Source organism: Otolemur garnettii, unplaced genomic scaffold (genome assembly GCF_000181295.1).
Source record: "Otolemur garnettii isolate 467f Iridium unplaced genomic scaffold, OtoGar3 scaffold00096, whole genome shotgun sequence".
In the NCBI taxonomy this organism is placed as follows: domain Eukaryota; kingdom Metazoa; phylum Chordata; class Mammalia; order Primates; family Galagidae; genus Otolemur; species Otolemur garnettii.
In genome coordinates this window covers 6,307,437-6,327,349 of record NW_003852491.1, presented here as the reverse complement: position 1 = coordinate 6,327,349, position 19,913 = coordinate 6,307,437, and the positions used below count along the sequence as shown (strand labels likewise).

The following is a 19,913-nucleotide window of genomic DNA, read 5'->3' as shown; positions in this document are numbered from 1 at the left end:
TCACAGCTCACAGCAACCTCTAACTCTTGGGCTTAAGCAATTCTCTTGTCTCAGCCTCCCAAGTAGCTGGGACTACAGGCACCTGCCACAACACCCAGCTATTTTTTGGTTGCAGTTGTCATTGTTGTTTAGCTGGCAGGGGCTAAAAAACCTGCCAGCCTCGGTGTACGTCGTCAGTGCCCTGCCCACTGAGCAACAGGCGCTGCCTTCTATCCAAGTAATTTATTCTACCTCCCTGAGCCTCAGTTTCCCTATCCATGAAATGAGGAGCTGGTAACCAAGCCTCGACACTCAGACTGCCACCTACAAGATATTTTGTTTTGGGGGGACAGAATCTCATTCCATTGCCCAGGGTAGAGTGCTGTAGTGTCAGCCTAGCTCACAGCAACCTCAAACTCCTGGATTCAAGCAATCCTCCTGTCTCAGCCTCCTGAGTAGCTAAGACTATAGGCACCCACCACAACAGCCAGCTAATTTTTTTTTTTTGAGGCAGTCTCACTCTGTTGCTCTTTGTAGAGTGCCATGGTATCACAGCTCATAGCAACTTCAAATTCCTGGGCTCAAGCGATTCTCTTGCCTTAGCCTCCCAAGTAGCAGGGACTACAGGTGCCCACCACAACACCTGGCTATTTTTTGGTTGTAGTTGTCACTGTTGTTTAGCAGGTCCCGGCTGAGTTCCAACCTGCAAACCCCGGAGCATGTGGCCTGAGCCTTAACCACTCAGCTACAAGCGCCAAGCCAATTTTTCCATTTTTAGTAGAGACAGAATTTCACTCTTGCTCAGGCTGGTCTCCAACTCCTTACCTCAAGCAATCCACCCATCGTGGCCTCTCAGAATGCTAGGACTACAGGTGTGAGCCACCTCGCCCAGCCTAAGATATTAATTTTTTTTTTTTGAGACAAAGCCTCAAGCTATCCCCCTGGGTAGAGTGCTGTGGCATCACAACTCACAGCAACCTTCAACTCTGGGCTCAAGAGATCCCCCTGCCCCCAGCCTCCCAGGAGCTGGGACCACAGGCACCTGCCACAATGCCCAGCTATTTTTTGGTTGCAGCCATCATTGTTGTTTGGCGGGCCCAGGCTGGATTCAAACCCGCCACCTTAGGTATATGTGGCTGGTGCCTTAGCCACTTGAGCCACAGACGCCGAGCCTAAGATATTAATTTTTAAATTTACCTATCTCACAGGGCTGCCATGAAGATCAAATGAGGTGAGAGTATAAATAGCTTCCTATTATCGTTAACAACAACATCAATAATAAAGGTGATATATCACAGAGATTAAGGATAAAAGCTTTAGGACCAGCCTGCCTAGATTTAAAAATTCCAACTGTGCCTGTGGCTCAGTGAGTAGGGTGCCAACCCCATACACTGAAGGTTCAAACCTGGCCCCGGCCAAACTGCAACAAAAAAATAGCCAGGCGTTGTGACATGCACCTGTAGTCCTAGCTTCTCAGGAGGCTGAGGCAAGAGAATTGCTTGGGCCCAGGAGTTTGAGGTTGCTGTGAGCTGTGATGCCATGGTACTCTACCCAGGGCGATGAAGTGAGACTCTATCTCAAAAAAATAATAATAACAATAAAAATAAAAAATGGGTGGCACCTGTGGCTCAAAGGAGTACAGCCCCATATGCCAGAGCTGGTGGGTTCAAACCCAGCCTCGGCCAAAAACTGCAAAACAAAAATAAAATAAGACAATAAATAAATAAATATAAATAAAAAAAATAAAATTCCAACTTTGCTCCTTTTTATATACCTAACTTAGGGAGAATTAATTACTGAACTTCTCTAAGCCTCATCTGACATGTCCAAGGGTCTCCCTCACAGGGGAAAGGGAGACAGATAGTCTGTTGGGCACTGAGTAGAGCACCAGTGTGGCAAGAGTGACTAGAATTACCTCGCCTGTCGGTTCCCTTCCTTCTACACGATTTACCTTAATTTTGGAGGCAAGTGAACTTGGTCATTTACTGGTAAGGAGCAAGTCAGGATCCTACCAAGCACAGAGCCAAGCCCTCCACAACATGCAATAGCTCTGTTCTTTTCCTAGAATCACTGAGAACCCTGAGCCTGATGACTGGGGAATAGGACGCCCCAAGGGGGTGAGGCTAGCCACCCTAACCCCAACCTTTTCCATCTGCTTCTCCAAGGAGTCCAGAGGATGAGCACGGGACAGCAGCTGCTTCAGGCGGACCAGCTCCCGGTCCTTCTCCTCACAGTCCTGCTGCTGCTGCTGCCGCTCCTGCTTCAGGGAAGCAATCTGGGCTTCATAGCTGCTGATGGAGTCTGGTGGGCAGGAAGGGTGGGGGGAGAGGGAGGGTCGGTGCACCAGCCTGCCTGTAGGTGAACAGGGGGCTCTCAGTGCGCTGACTCTCCCTGCGAGGCAATCTGCCACAGTGGGTACCACAGTGGGCTTTGCAGAGACACACACGGGCAATCACGTAGCTTCTCTGTGCATCAAAGTCCTCAGGTGCAAAAGGGGAATACTACTGACAACCGTGCTCAGCTGCTGTGGGATTAAATAACATGTGTAAGCCCTGTCCCTGGTACATAATAAATGCTGCAGACAAGATATCTATTCCTATTAATATATGTCATAATAATCAATATTTAATAACAGCAATTTTTTTAAAGACAGAGTCTCACTAATTGTCATTATTTAGGACACGTCTAGTGTTTTATATACAGTAAAGAAATTTTCCTTTAATAAATGTATGTGGGTTTTTTTTTTTTTTGATACAGTGTCTTGTTCTGTCAACCCAGGTAAAGTGCAGTGGCATCATTATAACTCACTGCAACCTCAAACTCCTGGGCTCAAACAATTCTCCTGCCTCAGTCTTCAAGTAGCTAGGACTACAGGAACCTGTCACCATGCTTAGCTAATTTTTCTATTTTTTTTTTTGTAGCGATGACATCTGTGTTGCTTAGGCTGGTCTCAAACTCTTAAGCTCAAGTGATCCTCCCACCTTGGCCTCCCGGAGTGCTAGATCTCTTAAAAAGTAGATCTATTTAAAGAACAAATATTAAATAACTAGCAGGGAAAATTGTATACGACTATGTTGTATAGGTATGTGGATGCCTGAAATGCGCGAAATACAGCCTCAGGGTAGTCTGGAGTCAGGAGTGGTTGTTAGAAAGGGAAACAGCATGATGAGATGAAAATTTTTGGAAGTTTACTCTTGAAATCAATGTCAAGGCCAGACTACAGAGGGAGATATGTGGACAACCACCTAGAAGAGAGCTGACCAGAGCTCTACTACAGCAGGGGCAGTGAGGCAGAGGGGTGTGGCCAGCTCTAACATCTGTTTCGGAGACTGTGGTCTTGGCTAGGGGAGAGAGATGAGAAAACAAGAAAAGAAGCTAAGATATCTGAGACTAGGGGAGCTGGTACTTCCTGAATATGTGGAATTTGAGGTGGAGGGAGGGAAGCTGGTACATGGGGATGGGGAGGCCGATGCAGGGGTATCTGGGGAAGGAAGGAAATCAGAGGATTAGACTCACAGAGCCTGGGCCCAGACTAAAATGAGGCTGGTTCAGGGAACTGAGAAGTTTCTTTTCATTTTCAGGGTTGATCAGTCATCAGTGAGGCAGAAGAGATGACTCTAGGCAAGGGAACTGATAGAAGCTTGGGGCTAAACTTAGCTGAAACTGCTAAGTTTGAGTTGCTGCTATCATGTGTAGTACTTCTAGGCAAATTAGAAAAGGGTGCCCCTTCCTCCTGCTCACAGGCATGCCCCCTGCTATGAAGTCTTGCAACCTACCTACCCCCTTTGTCAAGTACTCCCCTCTATGGGGCTGATAGGGGGTAGGAACCCTGGTCTCACCTTTCAAGATAGCCTGCAGCGAAGCCACCTCCTCTTGGCACTGCCGCTGAACTGCAGCCACAGCCTCGGCCTTCGTGCTCTCGCTCACCTCCGCCACAGCCTTCATGGTCTCCATTTCTGCGAGGGCACCTGCTAGCTCAGCCCGAAGTCGGCCCAGCTCGCCTGACTCGGCCTCAGCCTTTGCCCCTTCCTGGGGCTGGGGGTCCAGCGCTGTAGGGAATAGACATCAGCCTCTTCCCATCACTTCTCGGATTCCCATCACTTCTCGGATCCGCATCACCTCAAGCCACCCATCAAAATCAGCATGTTCTGTAACCTAGTTCTGCGGCCACATTTACACCGCCTTCACCTGGCTCCGCCCCGCTCACCTGGGCCCGACCCTTTCCCGCCTCCTTCCCACCTTGCTCAGTCTAACATTGCCACGCGTTCCCCACCTTTCAGTGACCCCGCCCCTTCATCAGCGGGCCCCACCCCTCACCTGCCACTGGCCCCACCCCTGAAGTGTCAGGCCACGCCCCCTCCGGCAGGGACTTAGGCTCCGCCTTCCCTTTTCCCGGAGGCGTGGCCCCGCCCCTTTCTCCACTCGCCCCTCTCCACCTCCCTTCCACCAGCCGCTGAGCTCGGCCCCGCCCCCGGCCTCGCCGCCCCCCGCGTGCATGGACTACCCGCTCGTACCGGCCCCCGGCTGCTGCCTCCGTCTGTCCTCGCCCGCAGCAGCCGGCGCAGCTGCCGCCATAGCTTCAGCGCAAACGGCGGTCCCGCACTCCCTGGAGACGGCGCTCACCGCTTCCGGGTCCTCTCGGCTGTTTCCGGATCCGCTCGGCTGTTTCCGGATCGGCCCCGGGCCCGAAGCCCCCGGCTGGAAGTGGAGCAGTGCCGAGCCTCGACCGAAGATGCCCGAGTAAGCCCCGGCCCCGCCCCTCTCCCGACTTAGCTACGTCGTGCTGTGAAGTGAGGACTTCTGCCCTTCAAACCCCAAAGAAGATTTTTCCTTCAAAGGCCCTTCCTGACGTTTCTCCGTGACCTTGGAAGCTCTGCTCCAATCATACCTTCGAGACGCTGGCCGGTCTCGGCCTGGGAGGACGAAGCGCCCTCTCTCTCCCTCAAGGCGGGATCCAAGCTGTGATCCGCCCTGGCCACGCTTCCGCCGCAGCCTGGCTAACACTGCAGCAAGTTGTGCCCGGGCCCTCCCTGCACCTCCGCCCTCTTGGAGTGTCCCTCGGGACAGGGCTGGGTCGGCCTCATTTTTCTGGGCGCCTCTGAGTCCCCGCGGAGTCAGTCCTTGTTGGCCAAAACTTGCACGTCCCCACCCCCATTTTGATATTCAACCAGTCACCGCTTCCTGCTAATCCCCCTTCCACTCCCAGCGCCTCACAAATCCCTCCTCTCCCCTTGGCATCTGCCTAGGTCAAGAGCTCTTTATCTGTGACCTCCACTCCTGAAGGATGACTGGTAATTCACACTTACCTCCAGAACCTCAACCTGTTTCTCCCTCTATAAAGGACACCCCAAGAACCTGGAAGTCCTGTAAATTCTCCCTCCAATGTATTGAATATTCCAGAAAGTATCCCTTTCTCTCCATCTCCAGCGCTAACACCTAGTCGCAGCTCCCCTCATCTCTCTCCTGGAGGTCCACAGTGCTCCAGGGTGTCTTGGCCACTTGTTTAGTTAATTCTCCCCAAAGCAGTTGGAGTGATCTTTGTAAAATATAAATTACGTCTCATCCCTGCTAAAAACCTAGTTATTCAGTTTGGAAATAGAAATAAGACATGATTAGACATTTCACTAATGTCACAAGTAGCCAATATCCACATCAAAAAATGTTCAACATTGGCCAATAGGGAAATACACATTAAAGCCACAGGCACAAGCCGTGGGGTGACTTATGCCTGTAATCCTAGCATTCTGGGAGGCTGAGGCAGGTGGACTGTCTGAGCTCATGAGTTGCACGCCAACCTGAGCCAGAGCGACACTTCATCTCTAAAACTAGCTGGGCGTTATGGCAGGCATCTGTAGACCCAGCTACTTGGGAGGCTGAGGCAAGAGAATCGCTTGAACCCAAGAGTTTGAGGTTGCTGTGTTGCCAGGGCACTCTACTGAACAACACAACAAAGTGAGACTCTATCTTAAAAAAAAAAAAAAAAAGCTGCAGGCACTTTAATCACTACACACTTCTCAGAATGCTAAAATAAGAGTGATAACACCAAGTGCTGGTGAGTATGCAGAGAAACTGGCTTTCTCATATATTGGGAGGGTTTTTCTTTGGGGGGGGGTGCTTTTCTTGTTTTGAGACAGTCTCACTTTGCCCTGGGTAGAGTGCTGTGGCATCATAGCTCACAGTAACCTCAAACTCCTAAGTTCAAGCGATCCTCTTTGCCTCAGCCTCTCTAGTAGCTAGGACTACAGGCACCTGCCACAACACACAGCTAGTTTTTCTGTATTTAGTAGAGACAGGGTCTCGATTTTTCTCAGGCTGGTCTCAAACTCCCGAGCTCAAGCAGTTCACCTGCCTGGGCCTCATATATTGATGGGAATATGAAGTGGTACAGCCACTTTGGAAAAGAGTATGGCAAGACTAACAAGACTAAACAGGCACTTAATCGAACTTTTCCCTTCTTCAGGTCTTAGCTTAAATGTCCCCTCCTCTCTGACTACCTCCATCATCTGTCTACCATTATATCACATCAGAATGCTTTTCACCATCTGAAATTGTTTATTGGTTAACTTGTTTGTCACCTGTCCCTTTTTTTTTCTTCTTCTTCTTTTTTTTTTTTTTTGGAGACAAAGTGTCAAGCTGTCACCCTGGGTGGAGTGCTGTGGCACTCAGCTTACAGCAACCTCCAACTCCTGGGCTCAAGCGATTCTCCTGCCCCCGCCTCACAAGGAGCTGGGACTACAGGCGCCCACCACAAGGTCCAACTATTTTTTGGTTGTTGCCGTCACTGTTGTTTGGCGGGCCTGGGCTGGGATTCAAACCCAGCAGCTCAGGTGTATGTGGTTGGCATCTTAGCCGCTTTCTCTATGGGCGCCGAGCTACCTGTCCCCTTTTTATCTTTCCTTGGCCCCAAAATTTGCATCAAAGGCCCATGAGATTAGGAATCCTTTCATGTTGCCTGCTGTTTCCCCAGCCTATAGCAAGGTGCTGGTAACTAAACATAGTAGCAAATAAACCTTTGATGAGTGAATGGATGAATGAGCACTTTTCACACTGGTCTCAGGGGGAGCTGTGGAAAACACAAATCTGGTCCAGCCAACTCCTGATTGATTTATAAATCCTCAATACCTTCTTGCCCTCGGAATTAAGTCCACATTCCCTGTGAATGTGACAGTGTATCTGGGGAAGGGGGTGACTTGATGACTAGAAATAAGGCTTCAACCAGTTTGGGAAGAGGCTTCATAGCAGCTATAGGCTTGGATTTTATCTGGCCTGGGTCCTGGGAGCTGTTGAAGGCTGTTAAGCACATGACTAATTATCAAAGAAGTTCTCTTGACATGCAGAATACAGGTAGGAAGCAAAAGACACAGGGGAGGGGTCCCAGGACAGAAGCTATTGAATTGGTTCTAGTTGTGAAGAAAGGGTCCAAAAACAGAAAAAAAGAACTTTTTTTAGAGACAGAGTCTCTTTGTCACCGTTGGTAGAGTGCCATGCCGTGCTCACAGCAACCTCCAGCTCTTGGGCTTAGGGGATTCTCTTGCCTCAGCCTCCCGAGTAGCTGGTACTACAGGCACCCGCCACAACGTCTGGCTATTTTTTTATCGCAGTTTGGCTGGGGCCAGTTTGAACCCTTCACCCTCAGTACGTGAGGCCGGTGTCCTACCCACTGAGCCATAGGCGCTGCCTTTTTTTTTTTTGAGACAGAGTCTCACTATGTCACCCTCGGTAGAGTGCTATGGCATAACAGCTCCCAGCAACCTCAAACCTGAGCCAGAGCTCAAGGGTTCAAGCGATTCTCTTGCCTCAGCCTCCCAAGTAGCTGGGACTACAGGCACCCGCCACAACACCCAGTTATTTTTTGGTTGTAGTTGTTATTGTTGTTTGGCAGGCCCTGGCTAGGTTCGAACCCGGGAGCTCAGGTGTATATGGCTGGCGCCCTGGCCGCTGAGCTGCAGATGCAGAGTCAGAAAGAGAAAACTGATTATAGAAATACTCAGGATATAAAATGGACTAGCCTTGGTGACCGAACACATGTAGGGGAAGAGAAAAGGAAGTTTTTTGTTGAGACAGAGCCTCAAGCTATCCCGCTGGGTAGAGTGCTATGGCATCACAGCTCACAGCAACCTCCAACTGCTGGGCTCAAGCAAGTCTCCTTCCTCAGCCTCCCAAGTAGCTGGGACCACAGGCGCCTGCCACAACGCTGGCTATTTTTGGTTGCAGCTGTCATTGTTTTGGCAGGCCTGGGCTGGATTTGAACCCACCACCTTAGGTGTATGCGGCTGGCGCCTTAGCCACTTGAGCCACAGGCACTGAGCCACCTTCTTTTATTCAACAAATACTTACTGAATACCTATTAGATGCCAGTGTACATCTAAGGACAGTAAAGATCCCTGTTCTTGGCTCGGCACCTGTGGCTCAAGCGGCTAAGGTGCCAGCCACATACACCTAAAGTGGTGGGTTCGAATCCAGCCCGGGCCTGCCAAACAACAATGATGGCTGCAACCAAAAAAATAGCCAGGCAGACGCCTGTGGTCTCAGCTACTTGGGAGGCTAAGGCAGGAGACTAGCTTGAGCCCAGGAGTTGGAGGTTGCTGTGAGCTGTGATGCCATAGCACTCTACCCAGGGGGACAGCTTGAGGCTCTGTCAAAAAAAAAAAAAGATCCCTGTTCTTGAAGAATGGCCATTCTGGTGTAGGAGGCACATGAGAAGACTCACAAATTAACAAGCATAATCTGAGATTGGGGCAAGTCCTGGGAAGGAAATGAAATAAGGATGTGAGGCCAGGTGTGATGGCTCACATCTATAATCCTAGCACTCTTTGAGGCCAAGGTAGGTGGATTGCTTCAGCTCACAAGTTCAAGACCAGCCTGAGCAATAGTGAGACCCTGTCTCTACTAAAAATGAAAAACTGAGGCAAAGGAATTGCTTGAACCCAAGAGTTTGAGGTTGCTATAAGCTGTGACATCATAGCACTTAGTAGGGCAGCAAAGTAAGACTCTGTCTCCAAAAATAATGATAATAATAAGAATGTGAGATCAAAAATGTACGGGTTGGAGGGGAGTGAGGGAAGGCCTTTCTAAGGAAAGAACCTTGACCAACACCTGAATGATGGAAGAAGCCAGTCAAGCAAAGGGCAGAACAAAGATCCAGGAGGAAGAACAGCAAATGCAAAGGTCTTTAGGTGGAAAAGCACTTGGCAAGTTAGAGCATGGTGTGGAAGGAGAGTCGTGGAGTAACCCTGCAGGAAATGTTGGCGGCACTCAGGCTTATAGGCCATGGCTAGGCATTGTTTTATTTTAGGCAGATGAAAAGCTGCTGACATGTTTTAAGCAGGGCACTCACATGCTCTAGGGAGAGCTAGACTAAGCAACTAGAGAGTTGAGTGCTCTTCATTTCCCAGTGCTCTGCTCTTCCCCCTCCCAGCCCCCTCAGCTGGTCAAAGGAAGTGGAGGCCCAGCCACCTGGAGGGTCCCCTGGGGCTTGCCCTGGGGCAAACAGGAAGCCACAGCCTGATGAGACAGGCCTGGGAATCTGCCAGTGAGAAAGTAGGTCTCTTGGGTCTCTGGACCCTTTCCCTGAGTGCCTACAAAAGTAACAGACTCTCTTTCTCTTTCACACATACACTCACATACAAACACTTGTACCCCTACAGAGCAAGGGAGAAGAGAGGATGAGGAGGCATGGGGCAGAATAAGGACAGATTGAGGAGTTGGGACTGCTGTATTCTAGTCCTCACCATACTGCCAGCTCAATGTGTACCCTTAGGCAAGACCCTTCTGGGGGTCTTATGTAATCTGAAGAGAAGCCAGAGTATCTTGGGGTCTTAATTGCCCCATTTCTACTTTTTTTTTTTTTTTTTGAGACAGAGTCTCACTATGTAGAGTGCTGTAGTGTCAACAGCTCACAGCAACGTCACACTCTTGGGCTTAAGCAATTCTCTTGCCTCAGCCTCCCAAGTAGCTGGGCCCACAGGCCCCCGCCATAATGCCTACTTTTTGGTTGTAGTTGTCATTGTTTGGCAGGCCCTGGCTGGGTTTGAACCCGCCAGCTCTGGTGTATGTGGCTGGTGCCCTAGCCACTGAGCTACAGGTGCCGAGCCAGTTGCCCCATTTCTAAATGGTTTCCTTTCCTAACTGAAGCAGGGGCTTCTTGGGGAAGAACTGAATGAGAAAGAGACATTAATCATGTAATTTCTTTCTTTTTTTTTTTTTTTGTTTGCTGTTTGGCCAGGCCGGGTTCGAACCTGCCACCCTCGGTATACGGATTTGATATCCTACCCACTGAGCCACAGGCACTGCCCAATTCATGTAATTTCTTTTCTTTTCTTTTCTTTTTTTTTTTTTCTGCAGTTTTTGGCCAGGGCTGGGTTTGAACCTGCCACCTCTGGTATATGGGGCCAGCACCCTACTCCTTTGAACCACAGACACCACCCCAATCATGTAATTTCTAAGGACCACTGCAAAGGAGCAATAGTAGCTGCTGCTTTCTCCAAACAGCTGCTAAGCACCCCTCAACTTTATATATTACATTGACTGATTTACCCTCAAAACAATCTATGCAGTAGATTTTTTCATCAACTCCAATTTACAGATAAGGAAACTTGCCTTGTTTTGTTTATTTTTTTAGAGATATTGCTCAAACTAGAGTACAGTGGCTACTCACAGGCATAATCATAGCTCACTGCAGCTTTGACCACCTGGGCCTTAGCCTCCTGAGTAGCTGTAGCTGGGATTACAGGTGTACACCCCCACACCAAGCTTTTGCTTAGTTTTGAACCCAGGCAGTCTGACTTGAGCGCCTAACCATTATGTAATACTATCTTTCATTAACTGAGGGCCTACTATGTGCTGGGCTGATAAATGTCTTACGTATATTGTCCTATTTAATCTTTACAAACAATATGTTTATAGTTCTGATAGTACTCACAGTTAATAAAGAAAAACACTGGGCTCGGTGCCTGTGGCTCAAGCGGCTAAGGCACCAGTCACATTCACCTGAGCTGGCAGGTTCAAATTCAGCCTGAGCCTGCCAAACAACGATGGCAGCTGTAACCAAAAACTAGCCGGGCATTGTGGTAGGCACCTATAGTCTCAGCCACTCTGGAGGTGGAGGCAAGAGAATCGCTTGAGCCCAGGAGTTGGGGGTTGCTGTGAGCTGTGATGCCACAGCACTCTACCCAGGGCAACACCTTGAGGCTCGGTCTCAAAAGAAAGAAAGAAAGAAAGAAAAACACTGAAGAAATTTAACCAAATGGTTGAGGTGGAGAATTCAAACTCAGGTCTGCCAGATTCTAAAATGTGTTAACGGGTGGTTGCAAAGAGGCCCAGGAAATGTTTGCTGAGTGAATGAACTGGGGGGATGGATATACATGTGAAGAGAACCTGGGGTGGGAGGAGGAAGGGGGGCAGAAGGAGGGGCCTCTAAGCCTGAATCCACTGATTCAACAAATATTTTTCAGGTACCTACTATGTGCTGAGCCCTGTGCATTTAGTGCTGAACAAGATAAAGTCTCCACTCCAAAAGGCTTACATTCTAGAGCAGGAAACAAGTGAACGAATAGACACACAAATAAGATCATTTTACATGGTGAAGTGGGTGAAAATAAAACAGTGTAGCAGGGAGGAGGCAAGTTTTGTGGGCCTGGAGGGGTGACTGGAAAAGTGGACCTGAGGTGTGACCACCCCCTTCCTCTCGGGGTACTACTACCTCCCCCGCAGACACCCATGGTTCAGTGCCCTCCAGGCCCCCGCCTGCTCCAGCCTGCCCCAGCATCCCCTGCGCGAAGCTGGGTGCCCCAGGGAGTCTGGCCACCATGCTAACTCCTCTCCTCTTCTCGTTTCTCCTCTTCCTTACCCCTATGAGAGTGAGGCCCCAGGAACAGCGGTTGGTGAAGGTAGAAGGTAAGTGCGAAGGGCAGCAAGGGAAGGAGTTAGAGCTGGAAACCTGGGCTGGGACTGGGTCCCCCTGGCCGGGTAACTTACTCTCTCTGAGCCTCCATTTTCATATTTGTAAAATTCAGGGGTTTGGAAGGATTCTAAGGGCTCATCCATGTCCAGCTTGCAGGGTCCCTTGTTTTATGACCCAGTGTGAGGAAAGGTAGCAAGGGCTCCCCCATCTCTCTCTCTCTTTCTCTACAGAGGGAAGTGATGCTGTGCTGCAGTGCCTTAAGGGTCCCTCAGATTGTCCCCCAGAGCAGCTGACCTGGTATCGGGGGTCCCAGTCAGCACCCTTCTTAGACCTCAGCCTGGGGTTACCAGACCTGGGCATCTACATGGGGACCCTGGGCATCCTGACATTCATCTTCAACATCTCTGATCAGATGGGGGGCTTCTACCTGTGCCAGACGTGGCCCCCCTCTGAGAAGGCTGGGCATCCTGGCTGGACAGTCAGTGTGGAGGACAGTGGTGAGGGCTGGGCTGGGCGAGGGCGAGGGCACTGGAGTGGGGGTGGATGGCCCACCTGGGATAGAGGAGGCCGAGTAGCTATGAAGCTGCTGGATGGGCTAGAGGGGCTGCAGGACCCACAGAAGCTAATTATAGCAGGTTACACTCCTGCAGCTTCCTGACTTCAACACTGAGCTGCTCCATGTCTCTCGGCCTATCTCTTCTCTCTGGGTCCACGTAGATGCTCTTCTGCCTCTGCCTTTCTGGGTTTCTGTCTCTTGCCCTCTCCTGGATGTCTCTGCATTTGGTTCTGGGTCTTTTCCCAGGGGAGCTGTTTCGGTGGAATGCTTCAGACCTAGGCTGTAGCCTGGGAAACAGGTCCTCAGAGGACCCCAGGCCCTCTTCTGGTCACCCCACCAGCTCCCAGGTGTATGTATGGGCCAATGATCACCCTGAGGTCTGGAAGGGAAGGCACATGTGTGTTCCACCTAGGCAAAATCTGAGCCAGAGCCTCAGCCAAGGTAAGATGCAGGGGACATGCCAGAAAGTAGGGGTCATGGATGGGGAATGGTGAGTGGAAACTTGAGAATATGGGGTAGATGAGGCCCCAAGAATTAGGCTTTCTTAGTCTTGTCTCTCCCTGTCCCAGACCTCACCATGGCCTCTGGCTCTACACTCTGGCTGTCTTGTGGGGTACCCCCTGACACTGTGGCCAGAGGCCACATCTCCTGGACACATGTGCACCCCAAGAAGACTAACTTCCCACTGATGAGCCTAAACCTGACTGAGGGTCATCCAGCCAGAGAGATGTGGGTCCTGGGGACTGGTCTATTGTTGCCCCAGGCCACAGCTCAAGATGCTGGCACCTATTATTGTCGCTGTGGTAACCGGACCATCTCAATGCACCTGGAGGTCACTGCCCGGCCAGGTAGAGTTTCTCTCAATTGTGAGGCATCTGTGCGAGGCTATTGGGAAGAGGAAAACAGTCAATCTTGGACCCCCAACCTGAGGGCTTGTACCAGCCCCATCTTAAACCCCAACTTCTACATAGACCACTCACTCCAATTCTTTCCTTCCTTGCTGCCCAGACATTACTTTTCTGGATCTTCTCCTACACTGGTTGATCCTTCCCACCAGCTTTGGTGGAGTCTTTCTTCCTCCCCCACTGTGCACCGTTGGAGCCCTTGGCCCTCTGTCTGCATGTTTTTCCCATTTGATCTCCTTCACTCCCTGTGGCTTCTTGGGTTGCCATGCCACAGTGACTCTATTCCAGGCTCCACATACCCCATACCCAGCCATCTTCCAAAATTATCATTTGATATCCCATGGACACCTCAGTCTCAACATTTTCCCTCAATGTAGTCCTCTGGCCAATCTGGGATCCTGGGAACCTGGGATCCTGGTCATTGTTTCTTTTTTTCACCCCACCCATCAGATTGGTCACAATGTTCTACCCATTCTGTCTCCATACAACCCTTCCATGCTATCCTAAGCATAGTTCTCAAACTCAGTCTCAACTTTCACTCTGAACTTGACCTCAGCAACATGCTGGATCAGAACTCTAACTTTGTGAGCTCAATTATGCCCCTCACTTTGACCATGACTGTCCTTAACTGCAGCCAAAAGCTGATCATTATGCTCCCCTACATCCTAACATTGCCTCTGACTATAGGCACAGTTTGTCCCTGGTTTGCTCAATAGACACTGCCCCATACCCTGTGCCAGGCTTTGTAGCACGGTCTCTGTCTTCCTGGGAGACAGCTCCTTAGAGGGAGGGAGGAGAGCCCTCTTTAAAAGCCTGGGACTTTGAAGCTGTGCCTTATCCCTGTCCCCAAGACTTGCAGTCCTTTGAGGTCTTGAGGTTGGAAAATAAGATCCCAGCCTGGGGTCCTCATCTCATAGCCCTTTCCCCCTAGTACTATGGCACTGGCTGCTGAGAACTGGTGGCTGGAAGGTCCCAGCTGTGACTTTGATTTATCTCATCTTCTGCCTGGTTTCCCTTGTGGGCTTTCTTCAACTTCAAAGAAGTGAGTCATACTCTCAGCTGGTTAGCTGAAACCCTACCCACCATCTTCCCCAAGATAAACCCAAGATAAACTGACACTGGTCAGTCTGACAACCATTTTTCTCTCCTCCCATCCTTCCCCTACAGACCCCAGAATGCTATCCGCCTGTTCCTCCTTGAACCCCCCTCAAATTTCCCAAGCCCCTTGCAATTTGAACTCATCTTCTCTATTAATGCAAGTGATTTCCCCAGCACCCCCAAATCCTCAACTGGCCAAGCAGCCCCTCTGATCACTACTTTAACTCCCACCAGCCCTGATCCTGAGGAGGAAAAGAAAGCGAATGACTGACCCCACCAGGAGGTAATGCAGCCACTGCACTGTACCCCTCTCACTTTATGCTTTGCGCTGCCTAGGGTGTCTTTACTCTTCTCTAGCAGTTGAAATACTGCTCAACCTCAAGGCCTAGCTCCAAAGCTACCTTCCCTGTGAAGATACCTCGTTGGAGTGATCCTAGACCTCTCTGTAGGCTGTCCAGCCAAAAGAGCTAATCACAAGTGACAACATTTAAGCCCTGAAGGACTGGCCTGAATCTTGAATGTATCCCCCAGTCCCTCCCAGGCCTAGCCTCACAGTGCATCTCCCCTTCTCTTTCCAGGTTCTTCAAAGTGACACCTCCCCCAGGAAGCGGGCCCCAGAACCAGTACGGGAACGTACTGTTCCTTCCCACGCCCACCACCGGCATGGGTGAGAGGCACTGCCAGGCCTGCGACCCTGGCCTGCAGACCATAGCTCTGCCCCAGAGCTAGAGCTCCACCTCCATTGTCCCCATTTCTCCAATCCCCTGAGTGTCAAGTCTCCGGGAGCTCTGCCCTCAGGGTGCGGTGTCCTGCCTAGAAGTGGGCCCCACCCCTACAACCCACCCCAGCACCAGAACCCTAAGTCCTTCTGTTCTAGTGCAGAATTTTGCCCTGAAACTTGAGGCCACACCCTCAGGGTTAATTAATTAATTAATTAATTGAGATAGAGTGTCACTCTGTTGCTCTGGTAGAGTGCTTTGGCATCATAGCTCACAGTAACCTCAAACTCTTGAGATCCTCTTGCCTCAGCCTCCTGAGTAGCTGGGATAGAGGAGCCTGCCAAAACGCCTGGCTAGTTTTTCTATTTTTAGTAGAGATGAGTTTCACTCTTGCTCAGGCTGGTATCCAACTCCTGAGCTCAGGCAATCCACCCTCCTGGGCCTCTTGGAGTGTTAGGATTACAGGTGTGAGACAAAGCTCCTGGCCCAAACCTCTACATTTAGAATCCCAGCCCCTATGGTTCAAGGTCTCAATGCCTAGACCCAAAGGCCTTTCGCAGAGCCCAAAGCATCCTCTCCTGCTCAGCCCCCATCTCTTCCAACCCCGCTTTACAGGACGCGCCCAGCGTTGGGCAGCAGGCCTGGGGGGCGCATCCCGGTCCCACGGAAACCCACGCAGCGATGTCCAGGAGGCTAGAGCCGCGGGGTCCCGGAGCCCGCCCAGAGCCGGTGAATGAGGGGGCGGTCATTCCTCACACGGAAGGTGTTTGAGCGGTCTGTGGCTGGAATAGTGGACTGGGGCCTTAAGGAAAGGGCGTGACAGTTCCTCGTTCCCATCCCCAAATCTCCAGGCCCAGGACCAGAGGAAGGGGAGGGTTTTGAGGAACCAGACAGCAAGGAGGGCTCCGAGTTGTACGAGAATGACTCCAATCCTGGGCAGGACCAGCTCTCCCAGGGTAAGGCTGCCCTCCCTCATGCCTCCCCTACCTCCAGTACTCGGAGAGTACTCTGGACCCTCGCTGGACTCTGCTCCTTTCTCCACTAGATGGCAGCGGCTATGAGAACCCTGAGGATGGGCCCTTGAGTCCTGAGGATGAAGACTCCTTCTCCAACGGTAACTTGGAGTCCCTGTGGGGCCTGAGAGACTTAGGATAAGCCGCAGCACTGTGGAGCCCCTAGCAGGCAGGAGTGGTCCCTGGAATTCTCTTTCTTCTGCAACAGCTGAGTCTTATGAGAATGAGGATGAAGAGCTAGCCCAGCCAGTCACCAGGACAATGGGTGTGTGTGAGGATGGCCACATTCCTAGGGGTAAGGGGGCCTGAGGGCCATGAGAAATAGTAACCTACCTATTCCTTCTCCAGACTTCCTGAGCCCCCATGGGTCTGTGTGGGATCACAGCCGGGAAGCAACCTCTCTTGGTGAGAGATGCTTGGGAACAGCCTGCCCTCACCAGCTTGGGCTCACCTGGCCTCAGCTCTGACAACAGCCCCTGCCTTGACCCCAGCTCTCTCTACGACTTCCTTATGATCCTGGCTTTGAATCCATCCAGTTCTGTTTTTGGCCCTTTCTCTGACCATAATCTAATCTGCACCTAATCTAGACCCTACAACTACCCAGGCCTTCCCCAGCTTGATGCTGATCTATTCACCACTTCTCAGTACAGCATAGGTGAAGCCTCCCACCTTCCTCTGTCCCTCAGGCCCTTTCCTTATTAAGGTTGCACTTCCCTTCCCCAAGCCTCCAATTCTCCAAAACCTGCCCAAGCAGGGTCCCAGTCCTATGAAGATATGAGAGGGATCCTTTATGCAGCCCCACAGCTCCACTCCATCCGGGGTCAGCTTGGTCCTGATCACGAAGAAGGTGGGTGCTTCTGCCATTGGGCTGACTGTGCCTCCCAGCCTCTTTCCAGCCCTACCTATATCTTATTTCTTCCTGGTCCTGTCCAGATGCAGATTCTTATGAGAACATGGATAATCCTGATGGGCCACAGCCAGCATGGGAAGATGGGGGCCACATGGGGACCTGGAGCACCAGGTGACCCCCAGTGGGCCAGGTGATCTGGGACTGTCCCTAGGGAAGGAGAAGAGGGAGAAAGAGGTGGGGATGGCAGTATGTGCTGGCTCTCAGGGAGGAAGAGGAAACAGGGATCCCAAGGCCTGGTGGGCTCCTGGCCCCTTCCCTATCACTGTTTCTTCTGCATAACTTAGGACTCCTTAGGCCCCTGAAATCCACACCTGACTCTGAAACCTGAGGACCCCAAACAGATAAAGTCAACCTTCAGGCAACATTGCTCAGGATATGTATATGTGTGTATACATGCCAGTGAAACTTCTAGCCTCTTATATGTTCCCCAAATAAACTCAATGAGCTCTTCCAATCCTACGAAGTGGTGCCCTTGTGTGGGAAGGAAGGAAAGGTGAAGATGGGTACACACCTGTCCCCCTTTTGAATCCTGTGGAAGAGAGAGTGCTGCATTCTGCATATGAGAGGACCTTCACTTCCGGTGGCTGGCCTTCACCCATTTCCCTCATTTGCCTGCAACCCACCAAATTCCCCACCTCAGCCATATTCCCACCCTCTAGTTATTCAATTGCTGTTCATCCAGCAGTTGTGTACTGGGTGTCCAGTAAAGAAGAAACAGATGTGGTGGCTCACACTTGTAATTCCAGCACTTGGCTAACATGGGAGGATCACTTGAGCCCAGGAGTTTGAGGCCAGCCTGGGCAACACAGTGAAACTTCATCTCTATAAAAAATAAAAAAAAATTAGCTGGGTGTGGTTGCACACACTGATAGGCATAGCTACTCAGGAGGCTGAGGTGGGAGGATCTCTTGAGGGAGGTTGCAGTGAACTCTGAGGACACCATTGTACTCTAGCTCAGGCAACAAAGCAATACCTTTTCTCAAAAAAAAAAAAAAAGGAAGAAAAATTGGCAATCTGGTTAGAATCATTCATCATCACAGAATATTTACTATCTACTATATTCTCTGCACTAACATTAATTAACTCAATCCTTACAGTACCAGGATTGTAACAAACTATTTTATGTGTGTATTACACATATTTAGTTATACCCATTTTGTCTTCACAAACAACTCTGTAGGCAGGTATAATATTATTACCACCATTTCACAGAAGACTAAGGCAGAGAAATTAAATAACATGTCTAAGACTTGCTTCATTAATAAGTGGTGGGGGAGGAGTTCTAGCCATCTCATTCTGAGCCTATACTCAAGCTTGACCCTCTCTTCCTCTGAGGCTCAGAGGGGGAAGAAAAGGCTAAGGAGCATGTCTCTGGTCACAGGGCTGGATGTGAGTCTAGAAATCTGGCTGCACATGTAGTCACCTTGCCTTCATACCTGATATAAACCATGAATACAGACTTTCAGAGCTAAAGGTCATTAATCCCTGGAACCATCTTGCCTCAGGGAAAGGTGAAATTGGTCTGTGGGATTCCTGATGGCTTCTGCCTGGTCTCCATGCCACTATTCTCCCTAGCTCCAGTGGTCTTCTGAATCCCAGTCCCTCCTGTGTAAGAAATTCCAATGCTTCCTATGAGTCTGACTAGACTTTTTCTTTCTTTCTTTCTTTCTTTTTTTTTAAAGAGTCTCAAGCTGTCACCCTAGGTAGAGTGCCGTGGTGTCATAGCTCATAACAACCTTCAACTTTTGGGCTCAAGCGATCCTCTTGCCTCAGTTTTTCTATTTTTAGTAGAGATGGGGGTCTCACTTTTTCAGGCTGGTCTCAAACTCATGAGCTCAAGTAGTCCACCTGCCTCGGCCTCCCAGAGTGCTAGGATTGTGTGAGCCAGTGCCTGGCCCCTATTGTTACATTTAAAATGGTGTGAATTTTCCCTTGGCTCTCCGGGTATTACCGTGGTAGGTTTCTTTTCTGTGTTTCTTCTGCCTGTGGGAGGCTGTGAGTTCCCTGGGCCCCATTGATACCCCTGGGGCCAGATTGCTTTGGCATCTGCCTACAGTCTTACAGGCTTTACAGTTTTCTGGCTATTTTATCCATGAGTTTCTCAGAGCAGGTTCCTGCACTAAGAGGTTTAATCTGAGTCCAGGCCAATTATTGGTAAGCCTTGGGATTCTTTTTTTTTTTTTTTTTTTTTTTTTTCAGTTTTTGGCTGGGGCTGGGCTTGAACCCACCACCTCCAGCATATGGGGTCAGCACCCTACTCTTTTGAGCCACAGGCGCTGTCCAAGCCCTGGGATTCTGATTGGCCATGATGGCTTTTTCCGTCCACTGCCTTTTGGGAGGCTTGCTTCCCTTTTGCATGCCAGGGCCTTTGAATTGTTTTTTTCTTCTCCATCTTCTGTTCCCAGAAGAGATATCCTTTTAAAACAAATTTGAGACAAGGTTTCAAACTTCTGGGCTCAGGTAATCCTCCTGCCTCAGGCTCCCAAGTAGCTGGATTTACAGCAGCACACTCCTGTGCTCAGCCCTAGACACCCCTTTTTCAGTTCCCAGCTTACTTCAGGGAGCTCAGTTTCTGTTCCCTTCAGTTCCTGGGGCCTCAGCCTTGACCTCTAACTCCACGTGGGTGTTAAAACTCCAATCATAGGGACCCCAGGATTTCAGCATTTCCATGGGTTTCTTGACTTCGCATCCTGAGCTTTTGAGCTCAACTATCTTATTATTATTATTATTATTTTTTAGACAGAGCCTCAAGCTATCCCCCTGGGTAGAGTGCTGTGGCATCACAGCTCACAGCAACCTCCAACTCCTGGGCTCAAGTGAGTCTCCTGCCT

General features: G+C 50.2%; 2 protein-coding genes across 3 annotated transcripts in view; one reads left to right on the top strand and one right to left on the bottom strand.

Annotated features, from left to right (window-relative positions):
* The window catches only part of RABEP2 (rabaptin, RAB GTPase binding effector protein 2), a 15,820-nt gene extending 11,105 nt beyond the window's left edge, over positions 1-4,715 (bottom strand). Inside the window, exons 1-3 of the mRNA XM_003795855.3 lie at positions 4,494-4,715; positions 3,819-4,028; positions 2,123-2,280 (exon numbers count right to left, since the gene is read on the bottom strand). Coding sequence (XP_003795903.1) covers positions 2,123-2,280; positions 3,819-4,028; positions 4,494-4,554 — 429 coding nt within the window. The 5' untranslated portion in view covers positions 4,555-4,715. The remainder of the gene's footprint in view (positions 1-2,122; positions 2,281-3,818; positions 4,029-4,493) is intronic.
* Positions 4,716-11,786: 7,071 nt separating this feature from the next.
* Positions 11,787-17,197, top strand: CD19 (CD19 molecule). 2 transcript variants are annotated; one of them, XM_012808857.2, is made up of 14 exons: positions 11,787-11,874; positions 12,112-12,378; positions 12,684-12,878; positions 13,007-13,285; positions 14,274-14,384; positions 14,675-14,723; positions 15,019-15,107; positions 15,775-15,888; positions 16,011-16,115; positions 16,205-16,273; positions 16,381-16,437; positions 16,521-16,577; positions 16,924-17,019; positions 17,106-17,197. In XM_012808857.2, exons 1-14 carry the CDS (start codon positions 11,787-11,789, stop codon positions 17,195-17,197), a joined length of 1,668 nt encoding a protein of 555 aa, XP_012664311.2. The 2 variants fall into 2 exon arrangements, with proteins under 2 accessions (XP_012664311.2, XP_003795902.2); XM_003795854.2 differs by having other exon boundaries at positions 11,811-11,874; positions 16,927-17,019.
* Positions 17,198-19,913: the final 2,716 nt, after the last annotated feature.